Source organism: Plecotus auritus (assembly GCF_963455305.1).
Source record: "Plecotus auritus genome assembly, chromosome: 2".
Taxonomy (NCBI): domain Eukaryota; kingdom Metazoa; phylum Chordata; class Mammalia; order Chiroptera; family Vespertilionidae; genus Plecotus; species Plecotus auritus.
This window is the reverse complement of record NC_137771.1, coordinates 217,027,055-217,046,222: the sequence shown is the minus strand read 5'-3', so window position 1 is coordinate 217,046,222 and position 19,168 is coordinate 217,027,055. Positions and strand designations below refer to the sequence as shown.

The window sequence follows — 19,168 nt, the reverse complement described above, 5'->3', positions numbered from 1 at the left end:
TTCATTCATTCACTCACTCAAATATCTATTTTTTAAAAAATATTTTTATTAATTTCAGAGAAGAAGGGAGAGCGGGAGAGAGACAGAAACACCAATGATGAAAGAACCATTGATTGACTGCCTCCTGTACCCCTCCCACTTTGGATCGAGCCCGAAACCCAGGCATGTGCCCTTACTCCGAGTGGAACCGGGGATCCTTGAGTCCGCAGGCTGACGCTCTATCCACTGAGCCAAGCCAGCTGGGGCCGCTCAAAAATCCATTAAATGAACAAGAGACATTCTGTCTAAATAAATGGGAGTACCCGGGCGCAGACCCGGTGCAGGCGACCTAAAAACCCATCCTTGCAAAACCGAGAGTTAAGCCACGAACTAGAAGATGTCATCAGCGTGGCCAGCCGGGCTGACCACGAAAGCAAGAGTAACCGGAAGCTATCTTTCGCCAATGTTTCTCGCCAGAAGTATATTGTTTGCGGGAAGCAAGCACTTGGCTCGTGGGCCGGGCTCGAACCCGCAGACGGTGGAGGGTGAGGACGCGTGTGGCACGCAGCGGCTCCAAAAGAGACACATGATTCCCGCAGAGCCTGCGGGGCGGACGACCGGCTTCCCTAGGGCTCAGCACCTCCTCGTCCCCCTTCGCACCCCTGCAACGTGCGCCAGACCTTGGGCAATGGCTCGGGGGATGCCGCAATCCCGCCCCCTGACGGCGGCGCGCAGCCCGAGCGCGGGTCCGGAACGGAACTGTCCCCGGAACCCGAGTGCGCGCTCAGTGTTTCCGGGGGGAAGGCGGACCCAGGAGGACCAACGCGCGGCAGCACCTGCGGCCGGGACGGAAGCGATGGCTGTGGGGTTCTGGGGGTCGCAGCTCTGGCGGGCTGTCCCCGGGGGCGGCGCTGGCTGGAGTGAGTTTCAGCGGCCGTGGGGACGGGCAGCGAGGCTTAGAGCATGGTGTCTGCCCAGATGGGGCCGGAGGCGGGTCCCGTGAGGTCCCGCGGGGTCGAGGCGGAGGAGGCCGCCCCCTCCGGGCGTGAGGGTGCAGATCCCAGGGCGTCAGGGGGTCGCGAAGGTCGGAGGCGGGTCGCTGTAGGAGCTTGGGGAGCCTCTGGAAGGGAGCCCACGTCCCGGTGCACCATGTCCTTGTTCCCCATTGCAATGCTCGACTCGCCTGGCCAAGTCCTGCTACTGGGAGTTTTAAAAATCAGCTCAGCATTTCTCGCCCAGCTGTGGCTACTTGTGGCGCGGGGCCTCCGGTCTCCTGGAGCTTTGTTGCCGTCCCCAAGACCTTTTCAAAGCGACAGCGTGGCTCACCTTCCCAACGACGGCTCCAGTTTTGGCTCCATTTCCTGGTCACTGTTTGCCCCTCTTTGTAAATCACGGACGGGAACAGGACCGAGGAAATCGGCGGGACCTGGAGATCCGGCGGCGAAAGCGCCAAGTTGAGGTCCAGGCGCGGGTCAGGGCTGGTGGGCGTCTTCGTGATTAATACAGGAAAGTGGTTTTTAATTTGGTTGCTGCACGCATTTGGACCAACGGCGTTTACCAGTCTGTTGTGTCCCGTTCATTGCCTTGTTGTAGGAAGATGGTGAGGCGGGAGCACCACAGGGTTATTCCTTTCTTCCGCGTCTTTATTTATCGCAATCTCTACGCAGGATGCATAACCACCTCAGCGGCTGCTCAGCTGTCACCGACCGAACTGATAGAAATGCAGAACGAGGTCTTTAATAAAGAGAAAGACAGGCAGTCATCACTAACGCCCCGGGTCGAGAAGATCGAGGTTAAACTCGTTGGGAAAACGGATCCTGGCACCACGTTTGTGATGAATAAAAACGTCTCCACGCCTTACAGTTGCGCCATGCGTAAGTAACAAGGAGTGGTGCCGAGGAGAGGATGCTGTGGCTGCTCGCTGCAGGTCCCGGGAAGGTCCCCTCCGTCCGGCCCCTTGCTGTCCGCTCACTGTGGCTCCAGCTCCGGGGGGTCCTGTGGGTCTCCAGAGGTTGGTCCCTATCATGCACAGATGGTGCTAGTGTTTGTTTGAATCTGGCTAAGTCTAGGGTAGAAGAGGGTGGACCTGAAAACATTGTTACTATTAGCTTGCCCCCCCCCCTTTTTTTTAATATATCCCATTGATTTCCCACAGAGAGGAAGGGGGAGAGAGAGAGTGCTAGAAACATCTTTGAGAGAGAAACATCGATCAGCTGCCTCCTGCACACCCCCCACTGGGGATGTGCCCGCAACCAAGGTACATGCCCTTGACTGGAATCGAACCTGGGACCCTTCAGTCCGCAGGCGGAAGCTCTATCCACTGAGCCAAACCGGTCAGGGCTAGCTTGCCCCTTTTATTTTTATTTATTTATGTATTTACATTGTATAGATTTCAGAGAGGAAGGGAGAAGGTTGGGTGGGGCAGAGAGAGAGAAACATCAGTGATGAGAGAGATTCATTGATTGGCTGCCTCCTGCACGCCCCACACTGGGGATCAATCCCGACACCGGGGCAGGTGCCCTGAGCGAGAATTGAACCGTGACCTCCTGGTTCAGAGGTTGACGCTCCACCACCGAGCCACACTGGTCGGGCCAGCTTGTCCCTTTGAGGCGCCACTCAGTCACCATGAGGGTCTCAGTAAAGCATTTGGGGTAAAGGGACTACCCTGGAATTACCTAGAATTTAAATTAAAATATTATATCTAGAGACATTAGCCACGTGTTGTGAGATTCTAGAGGAAAGAGATTAATTCCAACAAGAAGAAACTAAAGAGGTTCTACAAAGCAGGTGGCATTTTAAAAGATAAACAGGATTTTAATTGGGAGTGACCACCTCGTTTGGCTTCTTTTCCTTCCTAGTCCTCAGAGGCTGACTTAAATGATCTTACCACTTGCCTCTTCGTGTGCTGTGTTTTTGTTTACATGTGCATGTATGTGGTAAATGTGAGCGTGGAAATGCATTGTGGTAGATGTGATTGGGGCAAACATGTCTGTTGTGTGTGATGTGGTGTGGCAACGAAGGGACGGGACCACTGTGTTTTTATTTTTGATCAGAATGCTTGTGTAGTAGCTTTGGTAGAACTGGTAGTATTTAAATTTAGAAAGCCCCCACCCCAAATAATTACACACCCATGTGCTCACTCATGTAGATGACTAGCTGTGTTGCTCAAACTTTTGGAAAAATTCGGTAATGACTCCATTTAAGTGACTTTAGTTATCAGCTTAAGTTGGCCCATAAAGTGTACACTCTCAATGTTTGTTTACTGTGGCATTTGAATTAATATTTACGATAATTGTTTACTTATTTGTTTTTCGAGCATTTGTTGACCCTCTGCTATGTGGTAGGTGTTCGGATTACAGAGGAGGATATGAGAAGCTCAGGAGCTTTACTCACATGGAGTAGAGATGAATGAAGCTTCTGAACCACACTCAGCATGACCCCTGCCCTGAGGCTTGCTTGTCATTCATACCTTCTGTCCGTCAGCGAAGTTATGCTGAGTACCTTGTACATTTCAGGCCTGGTGCTAGGCTCTGGACATGCTGATGAGGGAGCAAGAATAGACATGATCCCTGCCTTTATGGCATTGATGTAGTGGATGATAACTTAGACCCTGTAGTGTGACCACTTTTGTGAGTAGCTGTGTACTCGAAAACCATCTAATTAGGGAAGTAAGAGAGAGTTTGGGAGCAAGACGCCAAACGCACCTAGAACAGATTTACTGTGAAAGTATAGTTACACATTTTTCCTTCTAAGTTGTGTGTGCATATATCCGAATATATCCGTGCTGCTGCTCTCTGAATATTTCAGTGTAGCTCTTGGAAAATTGTTTTATTAATTAATGATTGACAAGTTAATTTCAAACTTGACTCAGCCTTAATGAGTTTTATAAATGGTTTGGATACTTTTGTTAATAAGCAACAATATATAGGGTGGGTTGGGTAGTATTTTTTTATTTTTTATTTTTTATTTTTTTAAAATATATTTTATTGATTTTTTACAGAGAGGAAGGGAGAGGGATAGAGAGTTAGAAACATCGATGAGAGAGAAACATCGATCAGCTGCCTCCTGCACACCCCCTACTGGGGATGTGCTCACAACCAAGGTACATGCCCTTGACCAGAATCGAACCTGGGACCCTTCAGTCCTCAGGCCGATGCTCTATCCACTGAGCCAAACCGGTTTCGGCTGGGTAGTATTTTTTTATTGGTTACAGATGTAATATATAATACTTTTATGTCCCCCCAAAAAAGACAACTTGCAGAATCTTGCCTTTTATTGTTTTATTTCATAATGTAGCACTTAAACATGTCGTTTCTCACTTTGAATTTTGTTAGATTTTAACCTTAAACCTATTTTAAATTTCTAGATTTAAGTGAGTGGTACTGCAAGAAGTCCATTCTGGCTCTTGTCGACGGACAGCCGTGGGACATGTATAAGCCTTTGACCAAGCCCTGTGAAATTCAGTTTCTTACTTTCAAAGATCGTGATCCAGGAGAAGTTAATAAGGTATTTCTGTTTCCATATTCTCTTTCCCTCTCCCTCACACCCAGTGTTTTTCTTCTCCTTTTTAGGAAAATTTATTTTCTGTGGAATGTGAAATGTGCAAATATAGCCAAGGTCAAATGTCCTGTACTAGACTGTGTTTTACTTGTTAGATGAGGCATTTTCATAGTTTAGATAACACCAGTAGCATCCATTTCTCTGTATTTTGATTAGAGGAAATGATATGGCATGCCTTTTACATTTATGTCTTTGTTCAATTGACACTTATTGATCACCCTCTATATAGTGAGTGATTTCATTCCCATGCTACTGTTGGAATACAATCTTTGACCATCTTCTCTGGATTATTTCAAAAACTTTTTAACTCTCTGCCTCCGATCCCTCCCCCCCCCCTTTTTTTAAAATACTAAAGCCTTCTTAATAGTCCTATAAGAGTTTTATTAAGTGACATGACTAAGGTTCATGTCACTTACCCCTAAAGAACTTGCCTACATAACTGTTCACATGACTTTCCAGGAACTGACCTGTGTGATCTGACCTCAGCCTACCTTCGAGCCTCACCTCCCATTGCGTCTTTCCACTTCCTCTTTGCTCCAGCTACAGTAGAGGACTTGGCCATAATTTATCCTGTGCTATCCTTCTTGTCTTTGTTGAAGCTCTTCCTTCAACTCTGAGTATTTTCTTTCCTCCCAATTAAAATCCTCTTTATCTTTTAAAATGCCACCTGCTTTGTAGAACCTCCCTAGTTTCTTCTTGTTGGAATTAATCTCTTTCCTCTAGAACCTCACAACATGTGGCTAATGTCTCTAGATATAATATTTTAATTTAAATTCTAGGTACAATATTTAATTTGGCTCTGTGAAGACAGGGATCATGTCTATATGGGACTCTATCCTTAACTGGCAAATAGTAGGTGTTTAATTATTTATTGAAATGAAATACATAAATAAGAAAATGACAGACAATAGTAATTGCCAACATTGAATATTTATTATGTATTAGGTACTGTCTTAGATGATTTATAGGTATTAACTCATTTAATCCTCATAAAAATCCTGTAAAATAGGTGCTATTATCCCTATTTTCCAGACAAATAAACTGAGACAAAGAGAGGTTTACTAGCTTCAACAGACATTACAAACATTTATGTAGCATAGATGAAGAAGTACATTTTGCTACTTGCCTTCAAGGCCCGTGTTTATACTTAATTTTAGTGTATGTAATGTGGTTGTGTAGAATATATTCTGGAGCAGTCTGCCACACAGCCAGGTGAGCCCACTCTTATCCTCGGATGTGGAAAAGGGCTGATAAAAGTCAGTGCTCAGCTATAGTAGTGCTTGTATAGGGCACAAGGTGGGCAGGTGTGCAGGACTCATGCTTCTCTTTATGACTCTGACAAGGTCATTGCATTGTACTGTATGAGGATGTCCGGATCAGAGAGTGCTGGGAAAAGGAGGTTGCTTTGCTATAAATACGTTTAATGTGAGTGATGTACACGATGGTAGGTATAGGATAGGAATCATAAATAATACTAGAAAGTTGAGTTTTCCCTCCATATTTATATATGTTATAGACAGGTATATATTAATATATTTATTTTACTTTAGCATATGTTTATTAACAAGTTAACTTTATCCTGAGTGAAAAATAAAGTTACTACCAGATAATAAAACTATTGGTTGATAAACATAGTGTCTGATATCTTGCACAGAAACATTGCTAACAACACGAAGTTGGTGTTTCATTCTTTTGTGGTTTTAGCTTGGCATAGATAATGTTATGGACTGATGGTCATTATTGCTATGTGCTGAAAATGGACAGATATTTGAGAAATGTTTCCTAAGTCAAAAGTCAACCTGAATGTTAATAGATCTCAGTGAATCTTTGCACATTTATTTTTCTAGGCTTATTGGCGGTCTTGTGCCATGATGATGGGCTGTGTGATAGAGAGGGCATTCAAAGACGAATACTTGGTCAGTTTGGTCAGAGCTCCGGAAGTGCCTGGTAATGTACACATATAAATGTACCTTTTGTAATCTTTGAATATTTTGGTACCTATCTTTGCTGTTGTACAGAGTTCATTCACTAGGTGTACTGGTTAATAATGGCAGATTTTGTAATCAAAACACGATAATTTCAAGAGGAACATCAAAAGTGCTTTATTCAAAGTAATGTCCATCATTAGCTACACATTTCCCCCATCTTTCAGGTAATTTGTGGATACTGTCCCAATAGGACTTTTCTTGTTTTGAGGCAGACCATTCAGAGACCCAATTTTCCACTTCTTCGTACATTTTGAAGTGCTGCTCAGAAAGTGCCTATGCCATCCATTGGAACAAGTGGTAATCTGAAGGAGCAAGGTCTGGTGAATATGGCGGGTGGGTTAATACTTCCCAGGCAAGATCTTTTAATGTGTCTTTAACTGGTTTCGAGGTGTGTGATGGTGCGTTATCATGAAGCAAAATTACTTTGCCATGTCTTCTGGCCCATTCTGGTCATTTTACGATCAAAGAGTGGTTCAAATTGATTATTTGTTGTCGGTAGCGATCAGTATTAACGGTTTTACCTGGTTATAGAAGCTCATAATACATCACACCTTCCTGATCCCACCAAATGCAGAGCATTGTCTTCTTTCCAAAGTGATTTGGCCTTGCAGTCGATGGTGATGGTTGACCTGGATCAACCCATGATTCTGTGCATTTGGAATTCTCAAAATAAATCCACTTTTCATCGCCAGTCACAATTTGATGAAAAAAAGACTTTCTTTTGTGCCGTTGAAGCAACATTTTACTGATGACTTTTCGGTTTTCCATTTGTCTTTTGTTCAGTTGATGTGGCACCCATTTTCCTTCCTTTAAAATCTTTCCCATTGCTTGTAAATGATCGGAAATTGTTTGCTGAGCAGCGTTTAATCTTTCTTCAAGTTGTTTTTGAGTTTGACATGCATCTTCATCCAAAAATGCTTGTAATTGTTGGTCTTCAAACTTTTTTGGTTGACCTGGACGTTCTTTGTCTTTCACATCGAAATCATCACTTTTAAAGCATTTAAACCAGCGTTCACAAGTATCTTGAGATGGAGCATGTTCACCATAAGCTTCCCGAAGTATACAATAACTTTTTCTTCAAAATAAAGTAATGAATTAAAACTTCCCGCAAATGCTCTTTTTTTGCTATGAAATTCAACATTTTTAAGTGTAAAAATGTCTATGATGTTAACACCTTCAGCAAATTTGACATATGAAGTTTTGAAGCTTGTTGTCAATACAACAAAATAGCATACATATCAAATTGCATATATATCAACATATGTGTAACTCCATCTATTGAAAAAAATCTGCATTATTAACTGGTACATCTAGTATAATTTTTATCTAGTATAAATTACCATCATACCTACATTCCATTTATTGGCAACAAAATCCATCCTATTTAATTATGGAAGTCAATAATTAATGTAATAGAATTAGAGGAGAATGTTTCTCTTGAATGTGAATTTCATGTAATTTAATTGTCTCTGTGTTTATTTCTTACCACTTGAAGCATTTATTTCCAAGTCGAACGTGTGGAGGATGACGAAATGGGAGTATAAATAGACTTCTGGAGAAGGCTACAGTACAACTTAGGTTGTACTATGTCACCAGAAATGGCCACGACTTGGGAGAGGGCCATCATTTTGGGGAGATGAAAGAGTTTATATTTTTTGTAATTTTGATAAAACTAGGATTTTGCAATAGTATGTGTACTGGGATCACATTTTTAAAACGCAGAAGAGTGTACAAACAAAAATATTTGAAAATCTCAATAAATGATTTTAAGTACAAAACTAGTTAATTTTCTGGATGGGGGAAAGTTGGTAGAACTCTGGCAAGCACCTGGGATACTGGTAACATTTTTATAATTTGTAGAGTTGGGAGAGATTGCTAACCCTTCATTTTATGGTTAAAATATCCAGTTGTTGCAAATTGGTAACTTTATACCCTAACAGATCTGACTTTGCTTTTGTTTGGTTGGATTTACAGTAATCGCTGGAGCTTTCTGCTATGATGTCGTTTTGGATAAGAGGCTTGATGAGTGGATGCCAACAAAAGTAAGTATACCCTTTGGAGTATTAATTTTAGAGTCTGTGCTTTTCTTTGGTAGAATGATTCCTATGTTAGTATTGTCGAATGGTACTGCAAATTGAGGGTATTTAAAGGAATGAATCTATCTATCTATCATCTAATGTTATTGCTATTTCAGTGTATTTAAGATAGAGACATATGAACGAAGGCACTTACAACAGCATGGTCAGTTGTATGGGAGCTTTATTTTCTGCTTGACCTTTGCTTATAATGCTGTCTTTCTTGTATTGTTTCTACTGCTCCTTAAAATACTGGTTTTCAAGATGACCAGAGTATAAAATATAGAAGATTAATTCTCTTGGTTGATGTGGTGGGGGGGGCCTAGAGCCTTAAACTTGGATGCCCACAGTACAGTTTGGTATAATTTACGCAGGGCTAATGATGGCATTACATTTCCTAGTGAAACTTTCTGAATCACATAAACAATTTTTTCATTTGCATTTAAAAAGCTTAATTTTACTCATAGTGTAAACAGACTTTTATATCTTACTATTTACTAGCATTCCTACTTGTTATATCATTGTAGTAAATATGAGGTTATTTCATTTGAATGAAATTGTTATTAAAATTTCTTATAGGATTATCTTTAATAATTATTAATATAGGCTGATATCTTAATTAAAAATAAATTGCAAGTTTTATAGTTTGTAGAGTTGGGAGAAATTGCTAGCCCTATATTTCATGATCCAAATACTTATTTATTGCAAATTAATAACTTCCTTTCCTGACAAATTTGGTTTGCTTTTGTTTTAGTTGGATTTATAATATTAAACATAATTTAGTTAACTTGCTTTATGTTGAAATACTTTTAAGGAAATTGTTACAAATGTTAATACTTTCCATTTTTAAGGAGAACCTACGTTCTTTCACAAAAGATGCTAATACTTTGATTTATAAAGACCTCCCATTTGAAACTCTGGAAGTTGATGCAAAAGTAGCATTAGAAATATTTCAACACAACAGGTAGGTGTTGGCTTCCTTTAAAGCGAAATTAAACCTCCCAAAGTTATATTAGTGAAGAAAACTCAGTTCTTAAGAATTTTTATATTCTTGCCTTGGCCGGTGTGGTTCAACAATTAGAGCATTGGCCTGTGCACTGCAGGGTCGATGGTTCGATTCCCAGTCAAATCCCAGCTCTGGTTGGGGTGAAAGTGGAAGGCAACCAAATGATATGGTTGCCTCTCTCACATTGGTATTTCTCTCTCTCCCTCTCCCTCTCCCTCTCCCTCTCCCTCTCCTTCTCCTTCTCCCTCTCCCTCTCCCCCTCCCTCTCCCCCCTCCCCCTCCCCTCCCCTCCCCCTCCCCTCCCCCTCCCCCTCCCCCTCCCCTCCCCTCCCCTCCCCTCCCCTCCCTCTCCCACTCCCTCCCCTCCCCCTCCCCTCCCTCTCTCCCACTCCCTCCCCTCCCCCTTCCCTTCCCCCTCCCTCCTCCCCCTCCCTTCCACTCTCCCTGAAAATAAATGAAAAAATATTCTCAGGTGAGGATTGAAAAAAAAATTTTTTTTATATTCTTAAAAGCAGAATATAAAAATTCAGGAAAAAAGTCTAAATAAAAGCACATTTTGTTGGAAAAAAATTAAAAAATTGAGCTTATAATGAAAGCCCCCTAATTGATACTCTGGCTTGGCATTTTTCAAAGTGATATGCCACAGGAGTATTCTTCCATAAGACATTAGTTAATGTGCTGAAAAACATACTGAATTCAGAGAATGGTGGCATAAAAAAATTTACTGTAAACCCTCCCAAGTGGATATAGAAAATAGTAATTTTCAAATGTATTAACCTGTGGAACTCTTTTTCTAAAATATTCTGGAACCAGTGTATTTAGAAGCCAGTACTAATACACTATTTTAACTGAATGAGAGTAAAAATAGTGGTATAGAACCAAACCACCATTGATTCTGTAAGAAATTCCTCGGATTATCAGAGTATATCAGATCACCATGCCAAAATTCTAGGGTCATGCTACCCAATAGAAATAAAATGTGAGCTGCCCTAGTTGGTTTGGCTCAGTGGATAAGAGCATCGGCCTGTGGACTGAAGGGTCCCAGGTTCTATTCCAGTCAAGGGCATGTACCTTGGTTGTGGTCTCGATCCCCAGTTGGTGTGCAAGAGGCAGCCAATCAATGATTGTCTCTCATCATTGATGTTTCTATATCTCTCTCCCTCTCCCTCTCTGAAATCAATAAAAATGTATATATATATAAAGAACTATAATGTGAGCTATCTTTAAATTTTCTAGAGGCTATATTAAAAAAAAAGTTAAAAAAAGGTGAAGTTAATCATAAATTTTATTTAAACTATATTTAAAATGTTATTTCCACATTAAAAATGGCAATGGTATTTTATATTCTCCTTCTCATACTAAGTCTCCAGAATCTGGTATGTATTTTACACTGAGGCACATTTCAGTTAGGACTGATTACATGTAAGTGTTCCGTAGCTACCTTAGTGGACGGCACTGTAGGCCTTCATGCCACCTTCACTAGGATTTCCCTTTCCCGTACTCGGCTGCCAGAGTCTAGCAGAGGCGTGCAGGACTTCGGTAACTTAACTGAATGTGTGAGGGAGGAAGGGCGGAGATGGTTTTGGGGTAAGTTTGAGAGATCAGAAGAGTTTTGAGTGGTTCATGTGTCAGTGATCGGGCGTGGCTTTGGCTCCCAGAGGACAGGAGCATCTCTTCGAGGTGGGTGGGGAGGTATAGGTATGCAAGGGAATTGGCTCCCTCAGTAATGCTTGGAACTCTGGCAGAAGGAGTGTGGAAGTAAGTGGACTGTAAACCATTTAAATGTAAACCGTTCTTTCAAAAACTGGCTGAGGAAGACGAGAAAGGGTTTCTTTAAACTCCTTTTTGTATTTTTAAAAAAATAATTGATTTTAGAGAGGAAGTGGGAGGAAGAGAGAGAGAAACATAAATGATGAGAGAGAATCAATGATCACTGGGGATCGAGGCTGCAACCTGGGCATGAGCCCTGACCAGGAATCAAACCCTTGATCTTCTGGTTCAGCCACTGAGCCACGCTGGCTGGGCTCCTTTTTGTATTTTAATAATTAAAATTTTTTTCTTGCTGTTTCTCAGGTATAAAGTAGATCTCATAGAAGAGAAAGCATCTCAGAATCCTGAGAGAATAGTCAAGCTGCACAGGTAAGTAAAAATAGAAAAATTGGCTGCTATGCTAATTTTATAGTAAGGTTTAGCTTTATTGCTACCTGAATGTAGTATACAACTAAAAAAGATGAATTTGTGTCCTGTTTTGTTATTGTCATTACCTTATTTTATTGCTTTGCTTGTTGTTTAGATATAGTAGTAATTGGGAGTTTTAAATTATTTTCAGAAACAGTTGTGGTTTCTGTTCCTCATTTTGTTGTTATTTTTATTTCTGCATCTCAAGGGTTCAAAACCATTGTTAAAATGTAATTTTTAAGAGATAATTTTGAAGTTGAGCAAAATATCCATAATTATGAATTACACATGATAATCTGATTAATTAGTTACACTTATAATATATATAAGTAAGTTAAACTGGAATGTACTTTCCGACTCGGGGATGAGAGAGGTAAGACAGCGCATTATGCAAACTCATTTCATGGTCAGCGACTGTTTACTCAACCTCATGTTTTCTTGATTTGGACTTAACTTTTCCTCTAGAAAACTCCTTTGTTTCTGTCCTATATACTGAATTCTAAACTCTGCTGCAGTGAGTTGTAAGCTTGTAAGCTGTCTGTTTTAGACATTGGATCCACTTGATAGCATGATGTGCTTAGTGATCTTAAAAATCTCTAGTTATATCAATGCTAATCTAGAAGAAGGTTCTCTTTAAGTTTAGCTTCTTCACTTGAGATTTTTATGTCATGGCCATTGGAGACTGAATCGAGACATGTAGAATGCTCTTGGTTAGGGACGTAGCAGCAAATAGAATGGATAGATTCTCCCCCCTCCACCCCCCATGTATTGTAAATCATTTGATTTTGAGGTTTTATTTGTTTCTTTTTAAAATCAAATCAGATTTGGTGACTTCATTGATGTGACTGAAGGCCCTCTTATTCCAAGAACAAGTATTTGTTCCCAGTTTGAAGTGTCAGCGGTTCACAATCTGCAGGCTACCGGGTCAAGTCTTGTACGAAGATTCCAGGGTCTCTCTTTACCTGTTCACTTAAGAGTAAGTAAAGTGAATGTTTCAGGTTATCCAATTTGGGTATGGGTGTAATTCTGGTCTTGATTTTTTTCTTTTTATTGTCTAAAGTTTTACATATGTCTCCTTTTTCCTCAATTGACCCCCCCCCCCCCCCCCCCCCGCCAGCCATTCCCACCCAGGGCAAGCCCCACCACCCCAGTGTGTGGCCATTGGTTATGCTAATATGCATGCATACAAGTCCTTTGGTTGCTCTCTAACCCGCCCCCTCCCCTACCATTTGTCTCTGGATCTATTCTTGATCATTAAATTATGTTGATCATTATATCCCACATATGAGTTAGTCTTGATTTTCATACCAATATGAAGGACATAACATTTTAATTTTCATTAAGTTGTATGATGATGATATTTTATAAACTTGGGTTTATGATTTAAAAACAGATAATTAAAAACAGGATATAAACAGATAATTAAAAACAGGATGTAAACAGATAATTTGAAGGAGAAGCATTAGTTGGAAAAAGGAAAACAAATAGAGATAGCATTTATAATCTTTCAAATTGGTATAGGAGAGGGTGCACGAGGAATATTGGAGTGCACACTGGTAAGATCTGGAATGCCTTTTGGCCTTGTTTTGGCATGCTCTTCCTAATTTTGATCGTCTGTTCATGACCCAAAGCCTATCATGTTCCATATTGCTCTCACCTTTGCTAATTCTTTTCTTATATTTTTTGGATATTTATAACATCATTCACTTAATAGAAATTTATGTTGCTATGAAGAAAGCTCCTAGATTTATTGAATTTTGAGTCCCACCTGCGGTTGCCTTGGCAAGGCCAGACCAAATGATTTCTGGGGCCTTAATATGGCCCGAGGGCTGGATGTTCCCCACCCCTGCTGTAAGGTCTCTGTACCAGCTGTTCATTCTGCCTGAGTCAGGCATGGTTTTCCCTTTAAACATATCAACGCTGGTCTTTTCTCCAGAAGGATTGGCATGTACGTAGTTAATAATTTTACCTTTTATTATAAGTTTTAGCAGCTTCTTCACTATGAAGTGGTCACTGGCCCACCCATGTCCCTCAGTAACCCCTTCAACTGACTTAATAAAATTGATGTGGTCATTATGCACTTTGACAGTTTTTATTAATGAATTCTGATTAATTCTCTGCTACATACGATTGTTAAGGATTAAGGAAATTAGCTCTACAATTTTACTATTGTCTCTTATTTTTACTTGTTCTTGAGGGTGATTTGCTGAATGCTCTAGGTCTGCCATTTCAGTGTGATGATGTCACAGTTGGTTCTTAATGGACCTCTCCTTGTGCTTGATTATGGTTTGAAAAATGACCTGTAGCATGTTGAAATTGGCTACTTAAGGAAAGAACCATAATCTATGGGCAAGGGGGCAGATTTTTCTTCCCATTATAAGGAATGCTTTCAGTGACGGTAGTGATTAAGAACAGCAGAGGAAGAATGGCATATTCAGGGCTTCAGACTTTTTCTTAAATGCCAAACAAAGCAGCTGTTCTGCATGGTACCTTTTCCCCTACTCTAATCCATGTTTATAACCATTTAGCCTCATTAGTACTGACTAACTTTTTATGTGTTTGTTTTGTTTAAAACCTGTATAAAAACTCAGTCCACACCCTAGCTGGTTTGACTCAGTGGATAGAGCATCGGCCTGCAGGCTGTAGGGTCCCGGGTTTGATTCTGGTCAAGGGCACATGACTGGGTTGCCAGCTTGATCCCCAGTACGGGGCATGCAGGAGGCAGCTGATCAGTGATTCTCTCTCATCATTGATGTTTCTATCTCTCCCTCTCCCTTCCTCTCTGGGGGGGATATATACACACACACACACACACACACACACACACACACACACACACACAGACTCAGCCCCTTTTATTTTAACTTTACTGATTTATTTTTCATAGTAAATCTTTTCTTTTCAAGGCACATTTTACCATATGGACTAAGCTATTGGAAAGGTCTCGGAAATTGGTAAGTGTTTTTGACAGCCAGTGAGTACTCTTCTACAAAGACATTCATTGAAATTAAGCAACAACAACAAAAAAAGAAAGAAAGAAAAAATGAATTAGCTGTCTCAGTAGCTAAAGCAGTTTTGTGGTTGTTTACCCAGCAGTATTTTGGCAAGAGAAAAATTGTAGTTTGTAAACTACCCCTCTTTTGAGTTTGCTTATTAATATTATGGAAATGATACTATAGAACTTGAAGAGAAATAAGAATATTCTATATAGTAGTAATAGTTCTTTAAAGGTTGTAAATGTGTTAATTGGGTCTTACAGTAATATTTTTGTATACCTCATGAACATTAAGGATTAAGATTTGTCAGATATATTTTAAAGCTGTCTTGACTATTGACATTAAATGTGCAAATGACCTGAAAAACAAATTTAAATACTTGTGTTTTTGTAGTTTATGCTGTCATTACCATTTAGATTTCATAAGTAGGAATGATGATTTTTCTTCACCAGTACTATCCCTAGTCACCTTTCATAGGTTAAGCGTCGATATTTTATTTAACTTATCTGATAGTTGTCCTGTGTAATCCAGCCGCATTGCATGAAGCCTTTCCTAGTTCCCCTAATTTTCCATCAAGCTTGCAAGCATGCTAATCAGCACACATCAAACTTGTCTTCAAGTTTATTCATTTTTTCCCCACAGTTCTTCCATCTGGATTTCATTCCCACTCTCTTTTTGTCTATTTACATCCTACTCACTCTTCAATACCTCGTCCAAGTCTCACCTTCTCCATGAAACATTCTCAGAGTACTTGCTTACCAAATACCCATTCGTACATTTTCGGCATGATTATATGCCTCCTCATGTTGTTTTCTGCTTGTTTTTGCTAGTGCATTTACACTCAGTCTGTTAACCCATTCAGGGCTTGTTATGTATGTATAATCCCAAATTTTGAGCCCAACATTTGGCATACAGGGGCTTACCCAATAATTATTTATTGATTATTTTTATGATGATGTTTATACTTAGTTTTTATTGATAAATTTATAGGTAGAACTTACTGTTAGTCACAATGGTTTTGTGTAAAACTTATGTAATTTTGATGATAGAGTATATTTGAATGGATGGAATAACTTTGTCTCTTTGGTTGGTTACAATGATCATTTTAGATGAAGGAAAGAGAAGAAATGAGTGTAAATTAAGGCAAACTCAAGAAGGGATAATAACTGAATACTTTAAAGCAAGGAAAAATGCAGAAAAATAGCAGACATAGGAACCTAGACTAGTAGAAACATTTATTCTGGTTCAGGTTTCTTCTACTGTCCATTTTGCTTGTCTAAAAAGAGTAGGTTATGTGCCGCGCCAGCATGGCCAAGGGTAAACCTGAGGAGGGGTGGTGAAGGATTGAAGAAAAGGCAGACAAGAGAATACAGCTGGGGCTTGGTGGATCTCCCATGCCTGGATGAGGACACAAAAGACCCAGCTTGCAAGCCAATGCTTTATTTTATAGTCTGATTAAAACAAGGGTAGATTAACATGTATACAAATGTTCTTGTTTTGCCAACACTTGCTGCACCTGCCACAGCCCATTAGCTACTTAGGAAGGAATTAGGGAGGGCTACAAGGTCAGGCTTAATTATGCTAGGAGAGCTCTGCCCTCCAGGCTGGGACTTGTTTGTGGCCCTGCCAAGGTCAGCCCGAGGCTTGACCCTAGAGCCACTCCCTACAAGGTTAAACATGAATCATTGATTCAGCTAACGGACTTACTGAGTGTTTTATGGCAGGACCTGTGCATACAAAAATGAATAAAATCAATTCACTTTCTCCAAGGAAGTTACTTTAATGCAGTAACTAGACATAAGCAGACAGTTCAGGTGTACCTATGGGGCTCCCACAGAGGAGTGGAACCCAAACCAAGCTGGGGGGTTGGTTAAGGAAGGTTCCCAGCAATCAGAATCTCTTAAGCTGGTTTTAAAGGATGAATGAAAGTGGGCCAGGCAGGTAATTTGCTGGGGGGTGCGTTGGGGGTGATACTTGTATAGAGGCATGGAGGTAAGGAGAGCATGGTGAATGTAAGAGGAATCTGAATGTACAGTCACATGTAGAGTGGGTGATGAGTCCAAAGAAATTTGCTGAAACAGTGTATCAAGGGCTCATCTTCCCTGATTTAGAATTTGTGTTCCCCTCTTAAAGGTGACTTAGCTTTTGCATTCCCGTCCTGAAGGTGATTGGAGTCATGAGAATTTTAACAGGAAGTGACCTATTGGCAGCTATTCCTGTTGATTCATTTAAAAGCTCATTCTGGAGGTGGTGTGGAAAGTAGCTGCAACTTAAGTCAGCACTCTTCTTAGGGAGATAGAAGATGATGAGGTTCTAAGGTTCTAAAGTTCAGGCACGGCAGCGAGAATGGCTGTGAAAGTTACTAAGGTAGAGTTAGTAGGACTGTTGATTGACTATCAGGTAAGAGAACTGTGGATTCTCCCAATGCCCAGCATGGGCAACTGGGTAGAGCCTTCATTGAAATAGATAATACAGGAGGTGGAGCAGGTTTTTGGGTGATAAGGAATAGATTAGTTCTGTTTAATTGATGTGTCTGAGTGACATAGAGTAGATATACAGCAGGTTGTTTCCTTCATTTTAACGTTTTGTTATAAAGATGAGGTGCTATAGAAACTTAACTGTTGTTTGTATCAGTTAGCCTACAGTATAATTGGTTTCTTTATGCGTAGTTTGATGTAAGGTCGCAGAACCTATTGACGTCATTAAGTGAGATGAACCTGCAGACACCTATTAGTACTAAGCCTGTAATATTCTATGTTCAAAGTAGAATTATACCTCCCAACAAAATAGATTGATTTAAAATACCTTGTCACAGTACTGCTGGTGTTTTTCTTACATTAACGATTCATTTTATTTTACTATATATATATATATATATATTTCTAATGATTCATTTAATAGATGAAAAATAAAGTGACAAACTGGAGAAGCCTAGCTATAGCCTCAGGTTATATGGTTATTTTTAATGGAGTTGTGCTTTACTTGATAATTTATATTGAAAACTTGGCCTTATAAGTTTCCTTCTCTTTCTACTTAACTTTCAGTAATAATTACTATTGAAGGAGACAGGCAAAGGTCATTGTAAGAGAAGGACTATGGAATGATTTAAATGGTGGGTGAAGGATAAAACAAAAACTGCTTATTAGAAAAGTAAAGCTATTTATGTTTTTACAGGTAACTGAAGATCAAACTAAACCTGCAGATGAAAGTGCATCTACCTAGTAGCTTCCTAAAATTTAAACATGTATAGTAAATTAAAATAAAAGTTTTTTATGTAATATTTGCGTGTGCTCATAAAGATCACCTATCTCTTTCTCCCTAAGATTTATACTGATGTTTACTTTTTTCTTTCCCTAAAGGATAAAACAGCTCATGTTGTTCACAATAAAAATTTCACACAAAAATAACCTGTCCCCTCACAGTCCCCAGATGTAACACTTTGGCCTATTTTCTCCTTTTAGTTTCTTTCTATATGTATAAATATACTAGAGGTCCGGTGCACAGATTTGTGCATATTGAAAGGAAATTAATTAGAAGGTGGCCGGCGGGGTGGGACTGGGCCGGACATGACCTGGAGCCAACTTCCCACGGTCCCCCCCGGCCGGCCGCACCTGGGGTGGTGCTGGGGCTCAAAGGGCATCTGTGGAGTGAGTGGGATCCTCAGCCTGGCCTGAGGGGATCGGGCCAAAACCGGCAGTCCGACATCCCCTGAGGAGTGCCGGAGTGCAAGAGGGCACTCTGCAAAGTTGCTGTCACTCAGCAGCTCCTGTGTTGAGCGTCTGCCCCCTGGTGGTCAGTGCGCGTCATACCTACCGGCCAGTCGGCCGGTCGCTTATCCTTTTATATATATAAATGTACAAATACAAATGTAATCTTTTAAAAACACAAATAGGATCATGCTAGTTATTTCCATTTCTCATTACTTTAAAGTGGTTCAGTAAAGATCCTTGTGCACAATGGCAAGCATTTTGTGGATAGATTATTTACTAAGTTAACTGATTATTTCTTACATACTGGTGGTTCACATGGAACCTTTTATTTTATCCTCACAACCTATTGAGTAGGTGTTTCCATTTGGTAAACAAGGAAACTGAAAGAGTATAGAACTGGCAAGTAGTAAAGCTGGAATTTGAACCCAAGTAATTTCACTTACATGTTCTTATGTACTACTTTATGCTGCTCATGTGTCAGTACTTTTGTAGGAATAGTTTTTGGTAGTGGAATTAGTGACAGATGTTACCAGATCCCAGCCTCTAAAAGCTTTTGCCAAACGACAGTCCCAACAACAGAGTCTGAGAGTACCTGTATCCCCATGCCTTGGGCAAGTTGAGATATTAAAAATATTTTGCCAAAATATTTCTTCCCACCCTATCTGGTTTGACTCAG

At 40.5% G+C, this 19,168-nt stretch overlaps 1 protein-coding gene across 1 annotated transcript; it reads left to right on the top strand.

Moving 5' to 3' along the window:
- The first annotated feature begins 450 nt into the window (after positions 1-450).
- Positions 451-18,060, top strand: MRPL39 (mitochondrial ribosomal protein L39). Its single transcript, XM_080654221.1, has 10 exons — positions 451-899; positions 1,647-1,853; positions 4,346-4,485; positions 6,387-6,486; positions 8,502-8,569; positions 9,454-9,566; positions 11,682-11,747; positions 12,609-12,762; positions 14,693-14,740; positions 17,957-18,060. The coding sequence occupies exons 1-10, from the start codon at positions 566-568 to the stop codon at positions 18,002-18,004; spliced, it is 1,278 nt and encodes a 425-aa protein (XP_080510347.1). The 5' UTR covers positions 451-565; the 3' UTR covers positions 18,005-18,060.
- Positions 18,061-19,168: the final 1,108 nt, after the last annotated feature.

Bases quoted from the DNA above. Each gene is read 5' to 3' on its own strand.
- MRPL39 (XM_080654221.1), top strand. From the start codon at position 566: ATGATTCCCGCAGAGCCTGCGGGGCGGACGACCGGCTTCCCTAGGGCT. The intron at 6,487-8,501 runs GTAATGTACACA...TTGGATTTACAG, and splicing joins CAGAGCTCCGGAAGTGCCTG to TAATCGCTGGAGCTTTCTGC. The intron at 11,748-12,608 runs GTAAGTAAAAAT...AAATCAAATCAG, and splicing joins AGAATAGTCAAGCTGCACAG to ATTTGGTGACTTCATTGATG.